Raw genomic sequence first — 26,533 nt, forward strand, 5'->3', positions numbered from 1 at the left:
CATTTGCATTTCTTGAAAGTCAAATGGGTTGATCTCCATCGTAGCAAATTCCATTCAAATTGGTCTTACTCTAGGTTTCAGTGGCCACACGTGTTTATTCTACATACTTATGCTGACTTAGAAATTCTTGGTGTCAGAAAAAACTGAAGCATATAGATATGCTTTCAAAAACAGAGTTTAGGAAGTTAACTGGTGGGCTGCTTCCTAATTTTGCTGCTGTTGGTTAAATAGGGATGTTCATGCTGTGGCACTCCTAGCACAACATTTTTCAGTACTACAAATTTATAGTATGATTTAAAAAAGAAGAAAAATACCCCAAAAATTAAATTACCTGGAGAGAAATAACTGGATAGGCCAGTGGAAAGTGATTGTAGGGATTTTAGAAATTTCTCAGTTTCTTGCTGAGAAACACCTGTCTTGCTTGTAGTCAATTCTTACTCCTCTGTTAGATTTGCTTCTGCATTTTGATAGATGAGAAAAGAACAGCCCATGTGGTTTTTAAAAGAAATTATAGATTTAAGTATTAATATTTCTATCTTTTTGTCTGTGGGGAGCAAATTAACTTTTCTTTTGAAGTTCTGTGAAGTAAAACATTTCAACATTTAATGCTATTTGCCTGAGGAGAAAGAAGGGAAGAGAAAGTAATATTTTTGGATAATTGGAAATGTAATTCCATCAAAGTAATTATTGGCTGGTATATCTACAACAATGAGATAAGTATGGTCTGAGTATGAAGGTTTTGCTTGCCTTGCTCTTACACTGGTCATGGTCAGTAGTACAGTGGAGCACCACACAGTTGGCTTTCGTCAAGGGAATAAGGACAAATGAGTTGAAGCGTATGCAAAACTTGAAACTTGTGCTGAGGATTGAAGAAGAAGAGTATTTGTGTAATTTGGGTGAGAAGAGCAGAGAATGCAATATTATATAGATTTTTTCTTTTTTTTTTTTTTTTTTTTCCTCCAAGGTTAAAATGGTAACTGTTCTCAAACTCTAAGCACAGTAATGTTGCAAATTACTTTATTGGCTAAAAGTGTTAATTTTTTTTGCCTCAGCACAGTTTATTTGAAGGGGTAAGCAACAGATAATATCATGCAGGCATTAAATACAGTACTTGTTATAAAAACAGCTATTTCTAGCAGGTCAAGACAAACTGTTAATTTGTGATTCAAAACATTTAGCACCTTGTATTTTGTAAGCTTCCTGCAGAGGCTAGTGTTAACGTTTATGTGAAGTAAAATCAAATTTGCATTGTTCCATCTAAATACCTTTTATTTGAGTGTAAAGAAGCATTTTTTATTTATGTGGCATAGCCTTGCCAAGCAAACTATTAACTGCAGTTTTAGTTTCCCCCGGTTTTGATATTTAACAAGAACAAAACTCTGCTTTGGGATGGATTCTCTTAATATATAATCTGATTTGTTACTGTGTGGTTTTGCTACTGTAATTTGGGAAAATAGTTCATTCCTCATAGCTGTGATTAGGGCAAACACCCTCATTGGTGCCTAAGCCTTTTAGAGACAAAGGTGTTACCTCTTCTGTTCTGGTATGTAAATTGGGCAAGTCATATGTGAGACTGTATGAAAGGGGAGAGCACAGAGCAGAGAAGTTGGAGAGACTGGGGGTGATGTGTATGAATGTTTGATGTGGTTAAAGAAATGGTTCCTTTTTATTTTGTTTTAGGAACTAGCTGAATGACTTTGGATTCATGGCAGAAGTGAGACTTACAAGATTTGGCTGAGGGAATGTTTCTTTTTTAAATATGTTAAGAATCAGTTCTAAGGTGGAATCTTTAATAGCAAGATGCTGTCTTTAACTTCCAGAATTAAGCCAAGGATGATGGAAAATCACTGCTCTTTTTGAATTGTTAACATTAAAGTGGAAACAATATTTTGTTCTGTATTTCTTTGTCTCTATTAAATTGTCAGCCAGCCTGTGTGAGGTTTGATTGTAGCAGAATAAATTAGGGTTTACAGTTGGATAAAAACCTATGTTACTGTAAGAAGGAGGGCATAAATGATACATTTCTGTTTAGTTAGAACATAAGAACAGCAGCTTCGCTTTTAGTTTCCATAGGGTTGTAAAATATTTTGAGTATGGTCTGAGCAATAGTGTTTTGTGAATGTACTATTAACTGACATTGAAATACTAGTTTTATTTGTTCTAAAACCTGGAGAACCTATATAACATGTGGCCTTTGGAGACTGAATACACTGTAGGAAAAATAATCTTGATATAATCATTGACATTAATATTGATGTATTTGGTCTCAAAGTGACTTTTATTGAAAGGACTTGGAAATTTGAATTTTTGGCATGTTGCCCTGGACAAGCAGAAGCAATTTTAGCAAATATAAATAATTATGAACAGAAAATCAAATATTGCAATGTTAATTTTTACTCTGGATTGTGTCCGTTGTACGGGAATAGTTCCTTGGTATCAGTAGGTCACGAGCACTTTCAAAATTCGAATATCTGCATTGTTGGCCTTTCACTGTGGATAAGCACACATAATGCCACTGATATTTAGTGGATGCATGGTTTGACAGAGGGTGGTAAAGAGCAAATACGAGCATGTGAGATAGGTAATAAATTGTTATTTCCATCTGCAAGGTGATGTGCCTGACCTAGGGTGTGACCACGCGTCACAGCTGAGTGGTCAAAAGAGAAGGGTACCATCTCCACATGTCCCTTGTCCCCCAGCATGAATCATTGCATGGCATATGCAGCTGGCCTGAACCACAGTTTACCTTTTAGCATGTTAAACTAATAATGCCAACTTTAATTCACTGTTATATTGAGCACTGCATATAATGGTATTCTGGGAATTGCTATGAGTTCACTCTGTGAAATGAAAGAGTTTGTACCTACTTAAAACTCCATATTGCACCTACTGCCACAGCTTTCCTGGGGCTCACCCCTTACTGTGCAGCTCATAGAGGTGGATATGATTTATTGCTGATCTCACTACTCAGGCAGAGTCTTGAAGCTGCCTCGTGATGTAGAGTTCTGTAATAGTTTTCCACTTATCAAATATGGAGGTGTAACATCAAAAATATGCTGTTACTTTGATCCTTCTTTTATTCTGAGTAGCTTTTTTTAGTATGTGTGTAGTTGGAGTGCAGCTCTTAAGTGAGTTGAGCTGTAGAAATATCTATCTACTCTGGTTCAGCAGCCCTGTTAAAGCAGGAATGCAGAGAATGAAAAGCATGCAGCTAGCACCTGCGATGTGAGTGCTAAATGGGTTACTTAGATTCACATAGGAACATGGCAGAAGTGCAGGTACAGTCCTTTCCTTTGGAGTAGCATTGGGCTGCCTAAGTCATGGGCCAAGCTTTATCACTGTGCTGTGTTCTGAGTTATAACTAACATACCTCTTTCAAAACTCAGTCAAAGAATGTACTGAGGTGAATCTCCTTTACTACGTGATCTCAAGTTCACTGCTCCTTATGTAGAAATTGATGAGGTTGTTGAAAGGAGCCATGCATGACATTTTAATTGCAGTAAATATCAAGAAAAGGGTTGCATTGTGGTGGTGTAGGAGCTATCCAATCTAGTAAACATGAACTTTTTTGAATTCTTCAGTGCTGTATTGCAGTTTAGGCAATCTAGGAATTACTTTCTCTTACTTAATATAGATGCATTTTCTGTTGCAATTTTATGCATTTTCCTCCAAGACTGGTGCCCGTTTCGTTCTTTTAAATGAATTTTAAATGAAATGCAAGGTTTTATTTTTATTTTGAGTGTGTTGGGAATTTTAACTGGCCGACCTCTGCTATTTTCTGCACACCACACTTACACGTGCTCCTGACAGCTGTGAAAGGAAGGTGGGAGTGTGGACAGCAGAAACCCACACTGTGTTCTACTCGTCGCATGATCAGTGAGTTTGTGATTTGGAGCCAAGCTGTAGGGAATACCTACCCCAGACTGGCCAGTGCCTTCTTGCTCATGAGCCTTCATCCTCTGCAATTAATCTTCATGGCATCCTTGCTTCCAGCTAAGGCCAAGATAAGTTTAAAGAATACCTGCAATTAAAACTGTCATGTGAAATGCCTTGAGATGGTGACATCACCAAGCCAGCGATGTGGCTTTGCGAGATTTGTTCATCTAATTATTTTCTCCTGTTCTGCATTCACAATTTTTTAAGAAAGAAAAGTGGTGTAACTTCCTCTGAACAGAATTGTTTATAAGGATTTCCATGCTGGTTATACTTTGCCGTGTGGATTTTAAACGAGTCATAACACATAGTAGGCAGTCTTTTTTTCTAATGTCTCCTACCTTATAAATCTGTTTTATGCAAAAGCTCATTTAATCTTTCATATTTTCATAAAGAACGATGGAGAAGTATACAAGTAAGGCTAGAAGCACTTACTTTTATTTTTAATTTTTTTTTATTGAACAGTGGGTGGGTTTTTTGGAAAGCTAAGATACATATTACCACCTCTTGATCTATATGAACTCTGAAGTATGTGTACTAGTGGAATACTAGAACCCAAATTTCTTTTAATTGCTTATCTCATGACATTGGCAAGATGAGAGCTCAGTGCCAAGCTGTGATGAAGTCTTATATTTTCAGTTAATTTTCATCTCTCCATTTAAATCTGCAATATTGCATTTCTCTTAGCCAGAATTTGGGTAGTTGGAATGGTTCCTATTGAACTGTGTATTTTCCCTTCTAAGAGTTGGCGGTGGTGTGGAGAAAAGAGGGAGTAAGTGCTACTAATTTTTAAAAGCTCTGGTATTTTGGAAGTCGTGACCTTTGTAATTTTAAATTGACTTTTATTAGGCAAAGCACAGCCATGTAAATATGGTACTTTTTATTAAAACAAGATCACTTTTCTGACTCGGTGTTTTGAGGCAAGCCCCAATAGTGTTTGAATTGCCATTTGAGATACAAAGCAATAATGTATTTCACGTTTCATTGCTTGCAGAGGAGGAAGAAGCTGTGCCTCAGGAATTTGACTTCATCCCCCAAAACATCTGATGCTTATCTTGCATGTGAATTTTTTGTAAAAATTATATGGATGTATACATGAAATATATGGAATGTAGCTGTCAAATTCTATCTTAAAAAATGTGTGTTGGTATGTTATTATTTTATTTTTTTATTTGTAAGCGCATACATAAAAGTGCAAATAATGTTTTCTTTTATTGCTTTTCAGGGGATATAATTTTTAATGCTCACTATCCTGACTTGCCACCAGATTTTATCTTTGGAGAGGATGCTGAGTTTTTGCCAGATCCTTCTGCCTTGCATGTGAGTACTTTACTGTTTGAGAACCTTACACCTTGCAGAAAGACTTCGCTTTTTTAGAATAGCTTCAGCAACAGGAATTTTATAACAATGCAAAATAAAGAAGAAACACCTTTTATCTCACTGGTATTTTGAATGTAAGCACATTGCTTTCTAAAGTGATTTAAAGTTGAATCCATAAGTGGAGGGGAGACAGAGTTTAAAGCATTTTAATCAAGACAATATCATTTTTATAATAGTTACTTAGAATATTTGTAAAAATATGCCTATTTAATATATGACCATCTTAAATGTCTGTCTCAGAAAAAAAAAGGTTGATAAATTTTTTCTTTAAAAGCATTTATCTCTGAAATAAAGTAGTGTAATTTGGTGTCACATTGTTGATTTGTTTTCTGTTGAGGAAGGATATATCCAATTAATATGTTCTCGGAACCACTTCATCAAAGAAAGCTATCTGCTCACGTCTGTTAGGGTTATCTGGACAAAGAAATGACCTTCTAGAAAGTGGGAGTAACAAAATGAGAAAATACTCTTATACAGCCTTATTACTATTACTTATTACTGCAGAAGAAGAAACACCACAACCTGAAAGCAAGTGTTTTGTTCACTAGTTATGGTTAGCCTTAGATAGTAAAGCCTTGTTTGAAGAATCTGTCAGTGTTTATGCTTTTACAATACTTCTCCCTCTCAAAACTTACTAGTCACTAATGAGACAGTGCAGGTCCCTCACCTGCAGCTCCCCTTGTACTTAGAGCACATCTCCAGAGCTCCCCAAAGGACGTTGGTGCTGTGGTACATGTGTTGTGGTGTAGGTTGAACATGTCCTTGATGTGTGACATGGCAAATGTTGGGTTTTGGTTTTACCTTTTATCTCATAATAAGTTATATTGGTTTTCATAATTTTTTTTAACATCTCTAATAGAACTTTTAAAAGGTGAATGTCATATTTGTTTTCTTCTGGTCATTTCACTGTTAAGCTTGCAAACTCCTTTAGGTAGAAGGCATGGTGCTCATGAACAGTTATTTCATTATGTCAATTTGTAGAAAAAGCTTTTCTTTCTATGGCAATTCTAGAATTGTTTTCACACTCCTTTATTTACCAATTTTGTTTTCCTCTTTTTCTTATTTATTTTGCAATCTTACAACTTCCTGAGAAGTGTTCACATAGCAACTACTTTTTATAGTTGATATTAAAAGAAGAGAAGCACCTTTTAATGTACTGGAAATAGGAATAATTAATAAATTGCAAATGAGATATAAAGTAATTTGGGACATCTTGCAGAAATGCTGTTCAGATGGAGAAGCTTGCTGAGAGGGGTATGGTGCCATATTTCTCAAGTGAAAAGAACTCACTAACAGTTGTATTTTACAGGAAAGCCTGCAAAGATAAAAACATCCTTATTTTTCTTTCTTTCTTAAATTGTTCATTAATTATGCTTTTTTTGGGGAGTGTTGCTTTTGTTCTGCCTAAGTACAGAACAAATTTCATGTATTTTTGTTGGAAAGAAGAGCCATTTGCATAATGAGATTAACCAGCCCATTGGAAAGTAATTAGAACAAACCGAAGAAGAAGTCTGCAAGCCAACAGTATTCCTTTGGTCCTTATGCCTTGCTGAAGCATTCACCATGTAAATGTAACCTTCAGTTTGTTCTGATGGTGTTGGAGCATGTTATTCCCACCTTGCAGCCATGGTCTATACAGTGTACCTTTGGTTTTGCATTCACTGTTTAAAGTTCCATATGGTTTGTAGATTTTTTCTTCAGAATGGTGCCTTAACAATAACTTGTTTATTGTGCCAAATGTTTGAATAGCTCCTTTTTTTCCGCAAATGCGAGAGCTGTTTAATGAAGATAATTTTAATTAAATTCTAAGATATTAGCAGAATTCTTAAATGTGTTAATGTAGCTGTCTACTGACTAGAAATAAAATACAGATCAGCATGTTGACCATAATTTAATGCTCTTAATCTTGAGCAGTCTTCAATACTTCTGATGCAACCATTCCCGGCAATCAAAACAAAATCTACCATGCACAAAAGCATGTAGATGTTATTCAATGAGGAGCACAGTCTCTAAGTAAGTAATATGTGCCATCGGATCTGTGGGAATTCTGACATTGAGCCTGCATGCACTGCTCTCATCTGTCTGACTGTCTTGTTTTCCAAGAAGTCATCACATGCTGTTAGATGGCTTGAGTCAGGCATTATGCTTAGCTTGAAAGGAGAACCAGGTACTCCAGATTCCTCCAGCTCATGTGGTTCTAATGTAAGTTGTCAGTAGGCTTCCCTGAATACATTTGGATGGCTGTGTTGCAGATCGTTTCAGTTGCTCTTCAGTTTCCATGGCCATGGGCAGACCTTCCAGTTAGGTTTTCATCTGAGCATGGTAATAGCTGTTCAGTTAAGCAGCTGTTAGCCAGACAGCTAAAGCAAGATTCCAGAAATACTGCATTTTAAAAAGTGAATGCTGTAAAATAATAGATCATGTTTTGGGTTTAGTTTTGTTTCCCCTGGAGAATTCCTGAATGATTAGACCAGTATTTCAGCAGTACAGCGATGTGTTGAGCTCAACACTCTTGTTTTATAAGCAGGGCTAATGCTTTCCTGAATTGATACTGCAATTGCAGAATCAAGTTGAAAATGCTCATTGAAATTTAACTTTGCTTTTGTGTCTCACACAAACATTAAAGTTACTTGAATTTGAAACAGCTTGAGTCTCAAGTTCAGCACTGCAAACTGTGTGCTTCATTACATGTCTTACCAGTAGTGGTTACTCTGCTGGTCACAGTGTCTAACTGTGTGCATGCTGATCTTGCCAATGATACTGGCATTGTGCAGCACTTCAACCATGGGGCAAGTGGTCCTTTTGGTTTGTTATACAGTTTTACTTACAGTCAAGAGGCTAAATTCTTTAGGTTGATGTTGCTGTTCATGCTCAAAGAGCAATTAAAAAGAAACATTTTTACATTTTATTGTCGTAAGAGTGTATTCTTATCAAAATGCATTTAATACTTGCATGTATAGTATGCATAAATAAAATCAGCTTCTGAGAATGTAAATAGAAAAGTTCTTTCCTGCTCTAGTGTTTATTCATTTTGGATGACAAGTATTAGAAATGTATTTTAAAAACAACCTATGATTCACTCGGTTCTGATTAAAAATTCAGTTGGCACACAACAAGATTAGTGATTGTGTACGGATGAGATTAATTTGGAGCTCATTACAATGACGCCAGTTTGAGTAACAAGAATTGTTTGTTATGTTAGCCTAGTTGATTGTTAATGTGAGCCAGTTAATAGCTGAAGAGCTTATTCAAAATGTTAACCCCATTTTTCCAATGATTTTGAATTATCTTCTGTTTGGCAAAGAGGATACAATAGAAGTTTCAGCAAGGTAACTGACAGTTCAAGGAAATGGGTATCTTAGTATTCTACTTCAGGTCTCTACCTAGTCTCCCCAGAATTACTCTGCCCACCCATTGCTATAAAAAAGGCTTGATTAGCCTTAGTGAGAATGGAGGCAAGAGGACATGAATATTTCCTGAAGCCTACTAAGTGCTGAATATGTCCTTGTGGGCTAGGATATAGCATTTTCCTTGTGGGAATACTTAGTGCTGCGTTTGCATGGGAGGAAGATACTGTCATCACAGATCTTCAGAGAATAGGCCACTGCAGTTCTCATACCCATAATTAGCATTGGGGGGATTCTTTTCCCTTGTGTATTTGTTGATACTAAGTACAGATTCCAGTTACTGTGGAGTTAATTCAGCTCATTGTGCTACTCAAGTGTATTGGCTGTCACGCTCTATATCTTGTGTAGACCAATGTTTGTTTTTAAGTTCTTGTATTTGTGCTTATTAGACTCATTTGGCTATATGAGGACTGTCATGAAGGTTGTATTTTTTTCTGTGCCTCTGTTCAAAGTCTTAATCGTTATTTCTGTTGGTTGCTGAGTTAGCTTTTAATGGGTAGTGAAGAGATCCTTTAAATATTCCCCTCTTCCATTAATTGTTTATTTACTCAGGAGCATGAGACATGTTTAACAGTGTCCATTATCCCCCTGCTCACAGTAACTCCAAAAAGGCTCAAAGACTCCTTACGTTAACTAATATTGTTTGAACTGTATTGTTCTTAAAAGTCTGTCATTTGTATTGTTAGGAAGGATTTGGATGTTATGTGTTCGAGTGTGAGAGCCCCCCATAAGGGCAATGAGCTCAGTGTTTTTTGGAGTGTGATTTTAAAATATAAAGCCACAGCAGTGAGTTCTGCTTGTCTGAGAAATGCACGGGTAAGTTTAAACTATTTAGCTCTTCTGTGTGCTCTATTTCAAATGTCAGCAGCGCATTTCATTCTTGGACCCCCTAACCTGCTGCTCTTGTGCTGAAAGCCTTAAATTACTTTGGCTTCAGTTGAACTTGGAGAATTTATTCAGTTTATTAGAAGGTGTTTTTCCTTATTTTGAACTACCTTGACTTTATATGTCAATATGTTTTGTTTATTTATAATCCCATGTTATTTAGCATTTAATTTTATGAAACAAACATTAATTCTGAAAACATTTTATTCCTGTCCCTCTCTATTGATCCTGCCTATTTGTATTTATGGGGAATGCAGTTAGGTGTGCACACATATATACATATGTGTATAGTCACTGCAGCCTTGCTGAAGTTTGTCTGGTATTAATAGGTAGTGGGGAAACGACTCACATTTTATACCATTGCCATTAGAGAAGTTCATTTATTCAGGAACTTTCTCAAGGACTTTGACTGGTACTGTTGGCACTTATAGCATCCATTTTTGTCGACATTTTTGAACAATAGGGGTATGCCAGTGCAACATTCCTTTTAAAGCCAGATAAGAAAGAATGTTATTTTGAATGTATTTTAATCTGGTTTTGGTGTCTGAGCTCCACACTGTTCCTCAGGGAATCACAAAATCACAGAATAGTTAGGGTTGGAAGGGCCCTCTGAAGATGATCAGATTCAGCCCCTCTGCCAAGGTGAGTAAGTACTGGGTTTAAAATGAGAAATCCCCAAAAGAGGATTGTGGCTGGGAATCCTCTCCTGTCCTAGCGTGGCCTGCTTGACTGAGAAGTCACACGGTGCTGAGAGCAAGTGTTAGGATTATCTGTGTATAAGTGTGGTAAATGTGATGGCTGTACAGTCCAGCAGGAGTTCAAGAGGATGACAGAAAAAAAGGTTTTCCCATCACCTTTCCATCTGTCAAGACCTTTCTACACTAGGAAACTACTTCTTATTCTCATTGTTTTAGTCTTATTGATTTCTCTTGCAGCTTTTTGTTTTTGTCCTTTTTGTCTACAGTTATTAATATTTATATGGCTGAGATGGTTAGCCACATTGTATTATTTTCTATTCATGTTAAATCATTGCATGTATTTACCTCACTTTCTTTTTGCCAAACTTCAGCATTTCCTAGTATGATTTATAAAATGTGTCTTTCTATCTCAAAATGTAAGCAGAGCAGAATATGCTAAAGTCAAAAGTTGTGCTTTACTTGATTGCAGCATTTTGGCTGAACTTTTCACCTAGCAAATCCAGAAATTAGAAAAAAAAAAAAAATAAAGAGAAAATTCATGGTCTGATAATACTACTTTAATTTCAATGAATGAAATATCTGTTAAGCTAGGTAGTTTAGCCTTTCTTGCTTAAATCTTGCTGGTGTAGAAGGCAAAATTAATTCCATTATTTTTGTAAAGGGCTCCAGGGGAAAATATTTCCTTTCATTTTTTGGCACAAGCTGCTCCGATAATGCAATTTCTCCCTAGAATATGAAAAATCCAGAATATTAGCTTTTAAATTATAGTATTTCAGTCCAGGAATAACTAGCAGTTGGAGAGCATTAGGAATGTGCTTGGATTTTTGACTGAAGGATGGTAAAGTGGGAGAAAATGTTTTTCTCCATACTAACTAAAGTGTTGAAGGACTTAATCATTGTGCACTAGTAAAACAGGGGGAGAAAACATTTTATGGTTTTCCATTCATAGCATTGTTTTAGGATAAAATAAAGATAATTTTTGTTTGTTGTATGAGTTTGCCCATAATTATCATGGTCATAGATTTAGATGGGCCAGAAGTTTGGACCAGAATAACAGGGTGCTTAAATCTTAATGTAAAATGCTGGAAAGTATGTTTGGGCTTGCATGTCTTTCCTTTGCAGGAAATAAGTTCTTGCTAGTGGTAAGGGTGGTATAATGAATTCTAGTAAATCATTCACTTTCGAGCCATAGTTCATACCAGTTATGTAAAGCTGGATATTGCAAGCCAGACATATGAAAGGAGAACATCTTTGAGGTGGAAGTCTGGAAGTACAATGATAATTTATAATTCTTTAATGTAAACCAGCAAACTGGTAATGTACCTCTGACTATCTTTTGGTTCAGTTTACTAATATACAATCATGCTTTATTTGAGCAGTGTTTTGTTAAAAATGGTAAAAAAATTATTATCAGAAAAACTAGCAGAAAATGAAAGGATTCTGGCCCTTATGTGTGGTGTTACTGTAACAATACACTCCACTCTAGAATGCTTTCTAGAATTCTCAAGAACTCTAGAAACAGTAAGAAATTACGTCTTGAAGGCAGCAGCTTGTTAGCTTTGTAGAAACACGTTTACAAGGGCCTTGGGTCGGGGTGGGGGTTTTTTTGAGAGAAAACACTGACTCTAGGACAGTCTTCTTGAATTGAAAATGCATTTAAACTCTGTGTAGTATGCCCATTGAATTCACATTGATGTGCTATAATTCATTTTTCTGTAGAGGAAGTTGGTCATTGCTTATGAATATTCAAGTAGAAAAAACTTTTATATTAACTGATTGCAGGAGGACAGTTAGAAATGGTCATTCTGTCTAATAATGAAGTTTTGTAATTGATTTAATTCTGGGTTGTGAATTCTGTTCTAATTTGTAATTGCACTTTTCTCCAATGAAATTAGCTTGAGTTTGGTACCCTGAAGGTTCTTTCCTTCAGAAGATATTGTTGGGCCGAAGAAATAAATGTCTTTGCACTCAGGGTGTTTTTCAAAAGATCTATTCATTTCCTGAAATGGAGGAGGGCTGAAGATATATTTTCTTTCCTTTTTACCAGTCTAAGTTTCAGCCTATATTTGTTTCAAAACCTCTTTGTTTTACTCATTCCTTACATTCTTTTAGGTCTGTGTTTCCTTGCTATCTTCTATTTCAGTTCCTCAGGCATATCTGCTCTTTTTTAGAGATAACTACAGAAATGTAATTCAAATTTAGTCAGCAACTTGAGTCTTTGGTTTGCAGTGTAAGTGTTCATACAGTTTCATGTGAACTCTGCATTATACCCATCTTCCCAGAGATGCAGATTTTGCTTTCATAAAGGAACCAAATGAGTGTTTTCATGCTGTTTTTTTGAGAAGAGATAACTAATGTGCAATAATTTTTCTGATATGGTAGAGAAATAATTTTTATTTCCAATATTTTACGAGTTACACAGTTGTATTTTGTGTTTTCTTAGGGACTGTATTTTCAAGGTCTTATAAGCCTTCTTGTACAGATGTGAAATAAAAATGGCAATACTTCTCTCACAACAGTGAGGTCCACCAGTGAGGTATATATTGATTTTAATTTCTGGAATTTTGGAAGAGGAAAAATGGTTAGAAGAAAACAGTTCTGCATGTACCATTCAATGATAAATGCTCAAGGGATGTTAGTGGATGCTGTCCAAAACATTAGCTGTGAAGGTTCTGCCTTTTTGCTGGAGCTAAAATTACTTGTGTTGACAGGAAAGGAAAAAACCACAAGAGCTGATAAGAGTGAAAGGCTTGCTATTTGAAAGGGACTCTTGAGGTGAAGCCTTAGCAGTGGTCTGTTCTCTGGTCCACTGGGGGTCTGAGGAGTTGAGGTCTGTTCACACTGCCATCACAGCATGGTGAGTCTTTGGCTAAAAGATGCACGTGCCTGTATCTTGTGGGGGAATTTTTCTTGTCTTCATGCTTTATTCCTTTTACTTGCCATGTCTAGTTAAATATGTAAACCTCTGGTAACCAACTCCCAAGGCAAAAAATGCAGTGTACTCATGTGGAGAAACTAATGATTAGTGCATTGGCTTCACTAACCCAGAATTTAATACGTGCTGAAGGAATTAAGAAATTCCCTCTTGAATCAGGTAAAGGTATAATCTGCTTTCTGAGTGAGGTATACTGAGAGGTCTGGAAAGAAACAAAACTTGTCTAATTCCTTAGCAAAGTAGGACAAGAAATACTTATGCATGCCAAGTCTTCAGATGATTAATTAAATGGTAGGCAGTTGTAGCTTTTAAGAGTCTGATTATCTTCTAAGAGAACTCTGCTGGAGAAACAGGCAGGCTCTTCCAGGAAGAGTGCACAACATAAAAATGTTCTCCTGGGCTCGGCTTCACAGATTCTGGATTTCCTGAATACCCTTAACTTACCAAGATCAGCTGTCTCTTCAGTGCTCCTTCAGCAGGAAATAGAAAAAAATTGTAGTAACATTTGGAAGTTGAGTTTACTCCTTTGTTGATATTTGAGGGGCAGTTTTGCATTTATTCTAGGTGAATGCAGAAGAGTGTTCTCCATGTGTCAGATTTGCTGGGATCTGTTATAGAGCTGCTTTGGGTATTGGATCATTTATTAGGAATCACACTGTGTAGCCAGTGGAAGAAAAATGGGAAAATAATTTCATGCATGACATAAGATGCTTTTCTGAAATCAGAATTAATTTCTTATTATGTTGTTTTCCAGCTCTGTATTTTCTTGCTAATTCAAGGCCCTCCAGTATTTGGGATTTCAACTAAGTGTTTATAATCTATTCTAATTTCTGTATCCAGTTTTCATAGCCTCTTGCCAAAAATAGCAATTAAAATAAATACTGACAATCCCAAGCTTTGCTTTGTGCAAACGTTTTTATCTGGTATTCACAGCAGCAGAGCACACAAGGTCTGTAAATTCTTTGGTTGTATTTGCAATGACAGAAGTGCTCCAGAGTTGAACTGTTTTTATGAAATGTTAAGTTTTGATGTTTGCTTGGGTCCAAAAATGATCATTTCAAGAAGATCACTCCAGAAAGTTGTTCCAGTGGTGCTTTGGGGGAGAGGGATATGAAGAATCTGTGAAAACAAGATGACAAGTAGATGGCATGTAGGTTTACAGTGATTGATTTGAAGCTGCAGCCTGTAGGATGTTTAAGTGCTGGCTGCTAAGAAACTGAAGCCTTTGAAGTTGTTATAACACTCCAGCCCTGCAAATACTGTGAAAAATATCTGTTGATAGAAAGATGTGAGCATATGGTAGATAATTATCCTGTGCCTTTTTCTGTGAGCAATTTCCCTGTGGTGGCCTATGAAGAGTAGAGCAAAGCAAGGACTGAAACCAGATATGCCAGTTTCTAGGCTAATGCTGTAACCACTGGACCAGTATCTCCTCTGTATTTATGTGGAGGATAAGTGCTAATATCACACTGTGATCTTTCTCATTTCGGGTAAAAACTTACATTGGTATTGATTTTAAGCCACTGTAGGATGCAAGTTGTGTGCATGTGGTGTGCAGAGATATAAACAAAATGCAAATCTGTACTTAACATTATTCTTTATGATAATTGTGGATGAAAGATGCTATAGAAATCCATTACCACTGTTATGTGCTTGGGAGGTTTTGTTTACTGACATTTTCTCATGAAAGTTAATTTCTTGCTTAGAAATATAGAAGTACACTAACTTAAAATAAGATCTTGCTGTTATTTCCTGTAGTATAGCCAGGAAAAACAGTTACAATCTGTCTCCTTTAAAATCACATTCCTGGAAGATATTCTGGCAACCTGAGTATTTAAACACATTTCAAAGAAAAACAACTTCAAATCAATTAGAAATTGTTACCATATTTCATTTTTGATAGTGTAGAATTATAGTTTGCTGCAGACATTGCCTGGAGTTATGAAATAAGCAATAGCCTGTGAAGGAGTCTATGAATTAACAGCCTTATGGAGCATGAGGCCCATTGTATTGTGAAAAGAAATGGGGAATAGGTAATCATGGACACTGAGTAGTTTGCCTAGGTTTTTGATTAACTTTTTTGGAAGGATAAAAAGTATACAAAGTACAGAATGTTTCAGAACAAAATTTAAATGTTTCTTTGGCAGAAGTTGAATAGTACGGTGGAAAAGCTAAACTCTGCATGTCTTTACTAATAGGGCTGAGAAGTTGTTTCATTGGGGATTTTTCACTTGCCTTACCTGTAAGGTCTCACTAGAACTGATAGTGTCAGGCTGCAAATTTTCCTTGTCTCTTTTGGAAATCCAGTTGATGTCACTCATTTAAATGAGTTACTGTTGAAATGGCTTAAATTGCACTCTGTGGGTGGCCTTGTAACAGCTCTACTCTGCCTTTTATACCAACTTCAAGTGAATTCGTTTTCTCAACTCTGGTCATGTCTGAATGTCAAAAAAACCTTTCCCTATCAAACTGTTCACTTACTATGCAGCCAACTTCTGTCAGCAGACAGGATCAGGAGCCAGGGAATTCACAAAATTGAATTTGCAGCCCGACAAAATCTCTGGGGTTGTACTTCTTAGTGAAAATCAATGCTCCTTGGTGAGATTGTTTAACTTAATATCTGGCAGATGGTCAGAACAGATCTCCCAAATCACTTGGATTTCTCCAGTGTCGACACAGTTTGATGGATGCCTATGGCCTATTAATCTCTGTACAATAATTGAGTACTGTTTTTCCATTCCTATTGCCACACAACATGAGCTAGAGGGGAAACATAGTGAATGTACATGCTATTGGTTCATCACTTTAAAGTCTAGATAGCTGTTTTCTTAAAGACCTTGTCCTGAAACTTTGTTTATAATAAAAAATGTCAGCCAGGAAAACTTCTGCCATGAAGTAGCATTAAACTTCCTTGTGTTGAATTGCTTACTTATGGATAGGTAAATAGTTACTGGCCATCTTCTGTATGACAGTAGCTACAACTGTGTGGGCAGTGATGCTTCTGGAGTCTTGTCTCTGTCAAATGGAACTTCTCATTCAATTACTTTTTCTGCAGGGCATTTTGAATTTATTTCTACAGATTATTTTTCATTAATTCCCTAACTGGAAAAATGGGGCTTACCCAGTTATCACAGAGGACGTTGCCACACTTCTGTGTCTACAAGAATTTACAGCCATCTTTTGGTGCTACTAAACCTGATACTAAAACTTCCGTACTTCAAATGAGGCAACAGTTGATCTTTTTAGAAAATGAAAGTTAAACAAGTTGCAGTATGGCAAAGCCAAAAAAAATGCTGAAATTAGAACCTGAAAGGTTGAAATTAAGATCTAAAGCATGAAATTGCTCCTAGTGGTGGTGGAGATCATGGAGACAGTGTCTAGACAGGCAGTGTCTAGACAGAAGAGAATTGTTTATTTGAGCCTCCATCTGTGTACTCAGAAATGACAGGTAAGTTCTTCAATGATATGCTGAAAAGGTAGCATGAATGATGGTCCTGACCAATCTGAGTTGTGCATGTAGGCCATCATGTGAGATCAGCATGAATGCAGAACTGGTTGCAGATGCAGTTTGGGTTGATTCATACTGGTATATTGTACAGTGGGCCACTTTCAGTCTAACTGGCTAACTGTTGAGTAACTTAGGATGTTTGCACTGCAGAGGTCCTTTAAAGATATCTATTGGCAAACAAGGCAAGGGATTGTATCCAAGTCTGGATTTCTTTATTTTAAATGCATTAATGATTGTTCTGTTAGATTTTATTAGCTCTCTGGAAAGTCTGCAGAAATCTTATTTTAAATTAGGCAGGATTTATTGAGTGAAATATGTAACTTAGTCTTTCAAAACCCTGGTCACTGTGATAATTTTTTTCTCTGTAAAATCTGTTTTATTCACAATTTTATAGCAAATTCAGAAAAAAATCTAGCTCCTTTCAGCAGGTATATGATTTCGGTAAAAATGATAATGTATAGATTTATGAGCAAGGCAGATTTTTATATAAGCCACAGAAAGCAACAAGTCTTTTTCTATATACATTATTGTCTTGTTATTGCTGCATTTGGGTTTTTCATACCTTCTTGGCTTCAGTGATCTGTGTTCTTATTCCCGGGATTTTTTAAAGTTTTAAAAACTAAACCTCATAATCTTAATGTTGCAACCGATTTTAATACTTACACAAGATCTGAGTTTTGTAGCAGAATTTGAAGCCATGAAACACAAACCAGAAGCTCTGTTCTTCAAGTCTCTTAAATCTTCTCAACTACCATCTCTTAAAAAGCTGGCTAGGTTAGAGCTGAAATGCAGCCTTCAGGCAAACAATCGGAAAATACAGGTTACTTCTCTTTTTGCTCCAAGTTTAAGATTTTGCTGATTTCCAAAATCTAGTAGTGAATACAATACTGCATCGCTAAATAAAATCTTATTTAGGAGGTCTGTTACCTCTAAAGAAGGAGGCTAACTTCCTGTTTCAGGGACACTACTCTCATAAACTAAAGTGACAAATTGTGTATCCACAGAAGAATCTCTGTGATGCTGAAATTGTAACAATGTAGACACTCTAAAAGAGATAAACTTGCCAAATTAAATTCTGCCTTAGATTTCAACAGTGTGTTTTACAGGTAGTTGCTTACTTTATCTTTGATTTCAAAAACAAAAGCAAGATTAAAGAAGATGCTGTTTGAAACTGAGAACAATATAGCACATATTTTGACATCCTGTTGAAACTGGATTACTGTAAAGTTGCTTAAAAGTATTTTCAAGTGAATGAATGCACTTAGTGCTTAGGGCAAATAAGTTACACTAAGATATGTAAAAAGAAATTTCATACATAAACATGGCATTATATTTGGTAGTGTTTGTGTTAAAATTGATGAGTTTAGATCTTGTGAAAAGTACAGCCCTTCTGCAAAGTTAACAAAATGGATGGAAATGTAGTGGCCAAATGCCAAATAATGTGCACTACACTAATATAATTCTAAAGCTGAAAACGTTTTATATCAATCAGAACTTGTGTTTCAGAAAATTTGTGTAGTCCTTGCATGTTTCTTCTTTCATGAGTGAGAATCCTTTACAAGTCATGTATGTCCTGGGTGGGTAGTTGAATTGTTCTTCATGTGATATGTTTTTATAACTAGTTTGTACTTTGAAATTTGAGTTGCTGAATGAGAAGTGTTTAGTAAGGATCCTACAGTCAAATCTTTCATTTTAATTCCTGTAGCTTTAAGGCAATACAGAATAAACACTGTTTTGATGCAATGTTCTTGAAATCTTTGAAAAGAGCACTCCTTTAGCTCTGTGCTGCACAAATGACAATGGATTTCCTCTTGCTTTTTTTTGTTCTGTAGTGTAATGTTATTTAAAAAACAAAAGGTTCAGTTGCATTTAGGTCAGTTATTAAAATACTGTTGGTCATTTCCTTTGACAGAACATTTCTATTGTGTTATACCAATGTCATTAGGAGGAAAGGTTATTCCCACTTGTCTGGCTGATATCAATACATACTGGCATATTACATCCTTTGGCTTTCTGGAAATGTTTTATTTGAGCAGCAGCTTGGGAACAGGAAATTTAAGGTTATATGTAGTCTGGTTTCAGACTGCATGACAGAAAATGTGTTTCCTAGAAGATGCTGTCTACCTGACAGATTTTGTCTAGTATTTTGTAACATTGGGTAAGCTTAAATGGGTTCAAGTTGCAAACAAATTTTTACCAGCTGTAGGTGGCAGACAAGGTAGAACAAAGTTTTCATTCACTCTATAGTACTTGAGGAACTTACATGAATCGCATTACTATGTCACCTATTCCTCTGGAAGGAAGCTTACCTCTTAAGATATGGCAATGATAATATTCCCATTCTGTAAGTAGCTCCTACTCTCTATAAGGGGAAGAAAATAGAGTACTTTTAATCAAGCTGTGGTCAAATGTGAGCTCTGTGATACTGGGTAACTTCTAAAGGCAGAGGTTCAAGGATCGCGTTTTCAAAGCCATGCTGAGCAGCCCTTTCTACCAAAATCAGAGTGAGCAGGAAAACAGGCATACAGTTCAATCCTGTAGCTGTTCATGCATATAAAACACAGCAATACATACTTCCCTTGGCTTTCACTGACAAATTAGACTGGTATGTTTCAAGTGATGATGCTGAAAACGAGAAATTAATTTTGGTAAGATATTAATATGTGCAAGATAGTTTGTAAGGATTGCCTTTGTAATTGCCTTGCAGAAAGGCAATTTTCTTCAGTGGGCTACAGCTGTACTGATTGCCAAGAAGTGGAGACAGCCTTGCTTGTCCAATGAGGATGGGTGTTATTGTCAGCTAGCCAAGAGTAAGTTAGTTGGAGTTGGAGCTTGTGATCCAGAGTCTGCTGTAGTTTGGGATAGCGTCTGCTGGCTGCGCTGTGAGGAGGAAGGGACATTCAGTCATGTAAAGGACAGACAAGGTAAGAAGATGCTGTGTGAGGGACAGACTGGGTTAGGTGGCTGGGTAAAGGACAGGTTGGGGTTAGCCAGTCATGCAGAAGGAAGAAGGAAACTTGCAGAGAGAAGGAGTCAGTGCTGTGTGGAGCTGCCTGTGAGGAAAGGAGTCAGTACTGTGTGGAGTTGCCTGACAGAAGTCAGCTGAGAAAAGGTATAAGAATGTTTTAATAAAGGACTGGTGATAGTGCTAGTGGCATCTACCTCGACATAATTACTACATCAATGTATATTACTTAAATGGGAAAATAGTATAAAGTTCTAGAAAGAGAAACACTTGAAATATTAAGCCATCATACATGTATATTGAAGTCTGTATAAAACTACTCTATAGGAATATATCTGAAGTCCTCAGAAATAATAAATGTTTTGACCCATTTTAATGGAAATAGCCATCTAAGAAATCAGTCTACGAGTAAATTTCATTGTAGAGATGAAGCATGGTGCCTGGTGAGTAACTGATTAAGCTTTCTATCTGCCTTTGCAGGGTATCAGAAAACAAAATTTATACACAAACTCTTTTGTTTCTTTTTAGGCCAGAGCTGTAGAGTCTCACCTTCCTAAGATCCTGTTTCAGTTTGAGCTTTTTGTAAACCTCTTCATTAAGCTAAAACTGGCTGGGGTTGGAAGGAGCCTGTAGGTGGAGATCATTAAGCCCAACTGCCCTGCCTGGGCAGGATCAGACCAATCATGCTGTCCAGGTCCTTGTCCAGTCAGGTTTTGAGTATCTCTAAGGACAGAGACTCAACAAGTTCTCTGTGCAATCAACTCACTTGTGTTTATTACTTTTATTTATTACTTTTGGTGTTACACAAAATACGAATTTGTTTATTAAATATCTGCAACTTACAGGAAGAAGTAACATGGCATCTAAGTACATTGAATACAAATATGGATAAGGAATTTTATGAAGCTACTATATTATATCATCACTTAGTTGTAAAATGTGGATATCTTTGCTAGTTTTGAGGTTTTTAATATTAACTGTACAATTAATGCAGTTTAAAATTCTGTTGCAGATAGTTTATTGTCAAATGTCTGTGTGATATGTACCCTTCTAGTACTCAAATGGGCCCTCAAGAGAACTGGAAAGTGAATTTTTACAACAGCATGGCCTGCTGGGAGAAAGGGTAATGGCTTTAAATTGAAGTAGGGTAATTAAAATTAGATATAAGGAAGAAATTATTCACTGTGAGGGTGGTGAGGCAGTGGAATGGATTGCAGAGAAGCTGTTGGTACCCCATCGTTGAAAGTGTTGAAGGCCAGCCAGATTGGAAGGTGCTTTGAGTACCTAGTGGAAGGTGTCTTTCCCCTGGACTACATGATTTTAAGTGCCATACCAACCCAAACTGTTCCATGATTCTATGAAATGCAGGCTGATTTTGCTTATACTCAAAGCTTAGCAAAAGCCATGTGATTGTGTTAACATGCTCTGAGGCTATATCAAGAAAACCATGACAGTGCAAACATATAAGCACCCAAGTACTTTCAGATGGTGCTGTCTCATGTCCTAACAGCATGGACTACAGGGTGAGCCCTCCTTTGTCTTTCACATAGGTCTGGTTTTGGTCAGCTAGATGTAGGCATGCAACACTGGTCACATTAGGTATGGTTTTTAACACCAAACACTTCCTGAATAAAACTTGCTGTGCGTAGAAGACTCAGCCAGTTATAGGAGTGGTAACAATGTTACTGTGTTAGTGACACAGTTATCTTAATCGTATTATCATTTTATTTCTGTTAGCTGTATTTCTTGAAATACGGTGAGCCTGTAATAAAAATTTCTGCCAGGCATATTCAAGAGGTTCTGTGTGACATTTGTGTTAAGGGGGTGAGTCAAGGTAATTCAAGTGAAGAGACAGTTAAGGTGAAATAAATCACAAGGTTGAGGCAAGAGACAAGAACCCATTTGAGATAATGGAGCAGAGCAGTTTCTGTAGTTGGTGTTAATTTACCATATTCACCTGGTTGACTGCTTTTTGAATCATTTACTGTGCAAGGTTGTACTTACCTAATCCTTGTGTGTTATGTATCAGTTCTAAATTAATTCACTTTCCCAGTTCCCAGATGCAGCAGTATAATTTTAGGAAAGAATTGAATGGTAATTTGGGCCTATGTAAGTCTGATAGTAGCCCTGTTATCAGTTTCGTGGTGGTCTCCTATTTGACATTAAGCTTCTGGCTTTCTTCCAAAGCATGGTAGAACCTTCTTATTTTAATGTTGTGGTGTAGCTTTGTCACAAAGCTATACTTTGTCATGCATATGTGCCTCTGGTGTCAGTATGGAAGGGGGTTTACTTGTCTTTTATTGCTGTAAACAATTTTGGTCTTTGTTCTTTTCCACTCAACAGAATTTAGCTTCCTGGAATCCTTCAAACCCTGAATGCCTCCTGCTTGTTGTGAAAGAGCTTGTGCAGCAGTATCACCAATTTCAGTGCAGCCGATTACGGGAGAGCTCTCGGCTCATGTTTGAGTATCAGACTTTACTTGAAGAGCCCCAGTATGGAGAGAACATGGAAATCTATGCTGGCAAAAAAAACAACTGGGTAAGCTTTTATTTCATCTAAAATGCTTTTAACAAATACAGCTCTTGCTTCGGAAAACCTAAGTTTTTCCTGAGCATCTCCATGCTTTCGGTTTCCAATGGAGAAAACTCCTATTTGACTTCAGCTAATTTACTCCCTGTTTTGTATGCTGCTGTGTTCCATCACCTTGGCTGAACCAGATTTCCAGGTGAGAACTGGGTTTGAACCTGGTGTTCATTCATCTGGTTTGTAGGCAAAACTTGGAAACTGTTGAATGCCTGCGCTGCGTTTAGAGGGCACAGTGCAATGTTAATGAAGAAGTTTGAGTTATCTTTGAAGATTTTAGAGGCAGAATAACTGTGTTGGTATGACACTCTACCAGCCTGCTTAGGGGTAGGAGGTATTAGGGTGTGTTTGCACATGATGATTGAGTTGATTTAATTGGTAGCTGCAGCTGCCAATATCTCTCTTGCACTTGTCTATGCTGAGATGAGTTGCTCTGGGAGAGGAGAGGAAAAACTTACCCAACTAATTTTCTGCAAGAGGAAGCAAAATGGGCTAGAGCAGTGACTTAGTAGGACCTGTGGCAACAGCATACTCTTAAGATAAATTTGCCTTCAAACTATCAGTATCTTCTGAAACAGGTGCAGTCTGAAAATTGAGGGAAATTCAGCACTCCTATTATCGAGGCCTAAAATTCAACTTTGTCACTTCAATCATCCTTAAGTTACAGATGGTTCAAGGATGTTTACAACTCACACATTGATCTGGTTTCTTTTCTTAGACGAGTCATCTAGACATTTTTTATTTGAACCCAGGTTTAATTTCCTTCATCAAAGAAATCAGACTTCCTTAATGTTTATAGATCAGAATATTTTGATTGAAATTAACTTATTCACTGATGTTATTGTCCATAGCTTGCATCACAAATAACCTGCTATATCTCTAAATTTCATCAGACTGGTTTATTGAAGTACAGACGGCTTTCTGAACTGTACTGAAATTTTATCACAGTCTTTGCCAGCTGCAAAAATTCTACACAAGATTGTAGAAAATGTGGGACTTTCTTCATTTTTGAGAGGAAAGACATTGCTACTCAAGCCTTTTAAGTCTTTTCTCAGTCTTTGGTGGTTGAATAAAGAACTTTCTTCAATTTTAAATGCTGTTTTAATTAAAAATATTCCAATAAAATGAATTTTAAATGCATTTTGAGTCAAATCCTTTTCATATAGCAGAGTTGTAGATTTTTTCCATAGTGTGTGCTTTTTTCCAAGTCTTCATTTTCTGTCAAGATGACTCTTGAAAGTCTTGAAGGTTCTGTGAAGCTTGGTATATGTTACAGAGACTTCTTTACTAGTGTCCTAAAACAAAACTGTGAATCTACTTTGTGTAGTTCTCTTTCCTGTCCTTTACAATTCATTTGTTAGCCTCAAGGATCAGTAAAATAGGCCTGCTTTTCTAAAAAGCAGGAGATAAATAGCTTTTTATCTTCTCTGCCTAGAAGTCATTGAAATTCATGTTGCTGCTGTCTCTCAGGAAACAATAGCAGTTCAGCAGATTTCTGAAATAATCAAGTATGAGTCTTGTTTTCAAAGCAATCATCTTAGGTGTGTAAGTTTAAAAATATTTTGAAGAGAAGGCCTGAATTCAGCGCTCTGACCCAAAATGAGAGAAATTTGCTTCTATACCTTTGTTCCACTCTCTCCAGTTTCCTAAAGTGTAGGTCTCAAAGATGTATGACAAATTGACAAACTATTATCTAACTTAGTTGCTTCATGCTGGCAGAGTAGCAGCAGATGCAGGAGCCCATTAAATACCCAATTGCTCAGGGCTTTGGCCAGAAATTCATTTGTCTTGACCTGATGCTTGTATCCAGCTAGCTTGGGCTGGGGAGGTGAGCACCATGGACAGGGGCTGCTCCCTGTCCAGCCAGAACACCTTTGGAAGTATTAGTTTGTAACATAATCTTGGTTGAGTAATATGAAAGATCTAGGCTTTTTGGAGCAGCTTATGATCAGAGCAGCTTATGACCAGAGATCATTCATCTGTTTAGGAGCCACCTCAGTTCATCAGACTAGGTACTATACCAAAAATAATTTTCTGGATGTTATGGTGAATGTGATATGGCATTTTTTGAGAGTCCAAAAGGGAAGTACTATCAGTAATATCTGTTTCACTCTGGATAAGAAGTGAGGACCCTGACTGTCGTCATAGCAGTTTTCATGTTACACGTGTGCAAGAAGTTGGTGATTTTTCTGCACACATCAGTAACCCAACATCAGGAAATTGGCATCTCTCCTCACAAGTGGTGTAATCAGGAAAAGTTTCACCGTTGGACTTTAATGTAAACTCACTTTTTGTTGTGTAGTGTTTCTGTGAGCAATTTCTTTGACTATCTTGTGTGACTACCAGTGACAAATTTTAAGGGCAGTCCTTAGCTAGCTGGCATAAGATTGGGCTACAGCCGAACATCACACAAAACCTTTTGACAAATGATATAACTTGAAAGACACCACTGGGAAGATTTCAGTTGTATTCCAGTCTTGTTTTTTCTTGTTTAGTGACTTAAAGGTGGAATGAGTTATCTCTAGTTCATGCCTGGTAGATAGACCCAGAAGCAGATTGGCACTGACAGATTGGTTAGCTTGTCTCAAATTATCCTGTTTCTTTTGTATTTAATTGCATAAAATCAATGTTTAACACTTTCTTTACTGCTAATTCACCCTACCTAACAAATATAGCTGCTGTGTGGTTACTTTATTAACTAAAAATGTAGAGATAACGAAAGATTAATATGGAGGAAATCAGACAGGCATTTTTTAAAAAACAGTTAACTTTGTTGCCTTATAATCAGGTGGACAAAGTCTGGTTTTAAGGAAGTGTATGAAACAGAAAGGAAATCCTTTCCATTTCCTTCACATGCCCTTTATACGTAAAAAAGAGCAATGTGTATGGGACACTTGGCAAATTTTCAGTAAACGGTTGTCTAGGTGTTTAGTTACATAATTCTGAAAAGAAATTTTGTTAAATGTTCTACTTACCTCTTTTCCTCTAACATTATTCAGAGGACACTTTTGATATGTGCTCCCCTTTCTAAACACAAATTCTCTTGCATTGATCTGCAGTGTTTATAAAGATGCCTCTGTTTTATCCATATGTTCTTATCAATTTGTCAGGTTTGTAGCTTTGCTTGCAGACACTTTGCAGGACTCACCAGACCTTTGTCCGGAAATGAGCACAGCCAAGATACATCTATATTTAGAGCATAACAAAATATAGTCGGATTTTCTGTCATGCACATTGTTTTATTCTAAATACTTTTTGCTGTTGACTTACTGGCAATGAGAGTTAATGTTTTTTCAGGTGTTTTTTTCATATGACACCTGTGAAATCTGCAATTTTTTTTTCCTCTCTAGTAGTTTCATTCAGCAGTTTTGTTTTAAATCTCAACCCTTTTCTTTGGTGTGAGCTCTTACACGTTTTTCTGGATAGTATTTAATCTTCAGAATGTTTGTGGTTCTCTTTTAGCTACCAGGTCTCATTAGTGTTACCTTTCTTCCACAGACTGGAGAATTCTCAGCTCGCTTCCTCTTGAAGTTGCCTGTTGATTTCAGCAATATTCCTACATATCTTCTCAAGGTAAAAACAACTAAGTGGACAGTATTTATGAGAGAGTATGAATTATTGTAATCTCCTTAGTAACTATTTTGATTTACCTGCCTACCTGCCCTCCAACAGTTTGAAAATTCACCATTTCTGATTGGATTATATTTTGGAAAGGTGATGTTGGATACACTGTTGTTTTGTGGGCCACTTTAGTGGCATCTTTTACATGAGTCTGTGGAATTTCATTACGTATTAATGCTGGGATTTTTAATGAACAGTCTCAATTGTACCAGAAATCTTGATAGTAGAAGCAGAAAAGCAAACTAAATATACCATTTCTTAACAGGGAATGAAGCAAATTCTGGTTATTTTAACTAAAGGCTTCAGTGATTACTTTGCTTCATTGTTCACAATGAACAGAAATTTGACCAGGTACTTTTGAAAGTATGGCTGTAGAGTATTTTTGCGAGTTGGGATAAAAAAAGTGTTTATTTCATTGCTAAGAGGAGAAATTAAAACATAAAAAGTAATTTGTGACAAACTACCACCATGGAAGAATTCTAAATGAGTGGATTTTAGAGCACAGGGACTGTCTCTCTTTGAAGCAGCTACTGTAGAAGCCCATCATGAGGTCAGTGTTACTATATTTAGAGAACTCAGTGAGAGATCTGGTTTTTCTGTCTATCATGACTGTCAGAA

At 36.6% G+C, this 26,533-nt stretch overlaps 1 protein-coding gene across 1 annotated transcript in view; it reads left to right on the plus strand.

Annotated features, from left to right (window-relative positions):
• BABAM2 (BRISC and BRCA1 A complex member 2) overlaps window positions 1-26,533 on the plus strand; it is a 161,967-nt gene that overhangs the window by 27,648 nt on the left and 107,786 nt on the right. Inside the window, exons 4-6 of the mRNA XM_079298010.1 lie at window positions 5,159-5,253; window positions 22,055-22,249; window positions 25,793-25,867. Of these exons, the coding sequence (XP_079154136.1) occupies window positions 5,159-5,253; window positions 22,055-22,249; window positions 25,793-25,867 (365 nt within the window). The remainder of the gene's footprint in view (window positions 1-5,158; window positions 5,254-22,054; window positions 22,250-25,792; window positions 25,868-26,533) is intronic.

Source organism: Erithacus rubecula, assembly GCF_903797595.1.
Source record: "Erithacus rubecula genome assembly, chromosome: 2".
Taxonomy (NCBI): Eukaryota; Metazoa; Chordata; class Aves; order Passeriformes; family Muscicapidae; genus Erithacus; species Erithacus rubecula.